General features: G+C 51.6%; 1 protein-coding gene across 1 annotated transcript; it reads right to left on the bottom strand.

Moving 5' to 3' along the window:
- Nucleotides 1-881: 881 nt before the first annotated feature.
- LOC141543230 (GTPase KRas-like) lies at nt 882-1,508 on the bottom strand. Its single transcript, XM_074268161.1, has one exon. It carries the CDS (start codon nt 1,506-1,508, stop codon nt 882-884), a length of 627 nt encoding a protein of 208 aa, XP_074124262.1.
- Nucleotides 1,509-2,166: the final 658 nt, after the last annotated feature.

Here is a 2,166-nt window from a genome sequence, read left to right as displayed (position 1 = left end):
AAATACTAAAACTTTCAATGTCTAAAGAGGTTCATCTGGCTGCTAAGCAGAAATTATAATATTAATGGCACTTATGTCTAAAGGCATCCTGCTGATAGGAGGCAGCCCCATTCCACCCCAACCCCACAATATTATCCAAAGTGCTCCATATGATAAGCAAATTGAGAACAAACACACTCAATGTGAGTAACCAAAAACAAAACAAAACCAAACCCATATTCCCACAGTTTGGTCTTAAGGGTCACTGAATGGGGACCACTTCGGAGCAGGCTCCTCACCAACATCACAAACAAGGTCTTCTGGGACGCAACAGGAGTGGGGACTTGGCTCCAGACAGCACATACACCAAGCCCAGAGGCAGTAGGGAGAATCACTTGTGCCCTGGTTTCCAGAGGCAGGGTCTCTGTTGGGAGAACAGGGGAAAGCCCAATAAAGAAAATCCCCCCACAGCCTCCAGGAAGGCAGAGGAGGCTGCTGAAGATGAGTGCCAGACTGTAGATAAAGCAGCCAGAGAACTGGCTGCCTCTGGGGCCTCTGGCAGCCAAAGAGGCCAGTGGAGGCTGCCCATTCAAAAAGGAATGGAGTCTTTCCTTTCCTGGTCAGGATACCCAGGCACTGAGATAGTCATGCGTTCTCAAAAAGGGAAACAAAAGGAAATATCCAAAAAGGCCTTAAGGGAGAAACGCAGATGGGACCGTCCCTCCAAGAAGCTCCTGGAGCAATCCTGATAAGCGCCAAAAGGACTTGGCAGTGAAGAGCAGGCAGGAGGAAGGGTCCAGATGAAGGTCTCAAAGGCTGGGTAATGGCTAGAGGATTTGGGGCTATTCTTGGCCAGGTGAGAGGGGAATTAGGGGGCAGGATAAGGGTAAGGGTGTACCTGCTCACTGGATTGTGCAACACCTGCTCCCACAGGCCTTCCTGCACTTAGCTTTACCGAGTCTCTTGCGCTCCTCCTCAGCTCCGATCTTACGAATCTCACCAACCAGCTCAAGGAAGGCTTGCTCCACACCTTGCCCAGTCTTGGCTGATGTCTCCACATAAGGGACCCCGAAGCTCCTGGCCACCTCCTGGCCCTGTGTGGAATCCACCAGCCTATGGGTCGTATCTACTTTGTTGGCCACCAACACCATGGGTACACGCTTGGTGCGCTTGAGACTCCGCACATGGTCCCAGAGGATATTCACATTCTCAAAAGAGTAGAGGTCACTCACAGCATACACAACGAGGAAGCCCTCTCCCCAGTACACATTCTGGTCCCTCAGAGAGAAAAAAATTTCAGTGCCTGTGGAATCCACGATGTCTAGCTGGCTCGGCTCTTCATCTACCACTGTTTCCTTACTGTAGAAATCTTGGATTGTGGGATCATATTGAGTTATAAAATTATTCTTAGTAAACTTAATGGTCAGTGCACTCTTGCCCACATAACAAGTGCCCATCACCACCATCTTATACATCTTGGGTCTGTGCTCCTCTGAATCACCTATGGAGGTATAGATACAAGAAACCATGAGAACTGGCAAGGGCTCAAGTGGCCTCTAGTCTACTTTCCGGGCTGCAAGAAGTCAGCCCATTTCCTGGAGGTCACCTCTCAGGAGGAAGACTTTCCTCCAGCCTCCAGCCTCAGTTCTTTGGCAGTTCTCTTCCCTGCCCCCTTTCAGCTCTCTGGTGTTCAACTGAACAAGGCCCAACCTTCTCCCCCCCCCCAGAACTTCAAATAGAGGAAATCTCTGAGTCCCCTGCCTCTTGCTGACCAATCCCAAACCCATTAGAGCACGGGGGCTCCAGGCCCGCCCATTCTGGCTGGCTTCTCCAAGTCACCCTCTGATTTACTGGCGCCCTTCTCAAACCCCAGGACCCAGAAGACCTCGGGGTCAATTCCAAAGGCTCTTAGGAGGCAAGAATAGTGCTAACAATTTCTATATGCCAGGCTTTTCCACAGGAATGTGGCCCAAAGGGGTTCGCTTTGGGCGGCTGCAGGGTCTGCGGCTCCTGCATCAGAGGGGACGAGCGTCTCTAGCCAGCTTGGCTGAAAGGGGGCTCCCCCATCTGAACCTGCAATAATACAACCAAAGTGTATGGGCTCAGGCTGCTAAGGTGGGGGGGAGGGGAGGTGAGCCCGCACTAATCCAGCCCCAACACTTGCCAGTTGAGCCAATACCTCCTGCA

Source organism: Sminthopsis crassicaudata, chromosome 5, assembly GCF_048593235.1.
Source record: "Sminthopsis crassicaudata isolate SCR6 chromosome 5, ASM4859323v1, whole genome shotgun sequence".
Lineage (NCBI taxonomy): Eukaryota > Metazoa > Chordata > Mammalia > Dasyuromorphia > Dasyuridae > Sminthopsis > Sminthopsis crassicaudata.
This window is presented reverse-complemented; position numbering and strand designations above follow the sequence as displayed.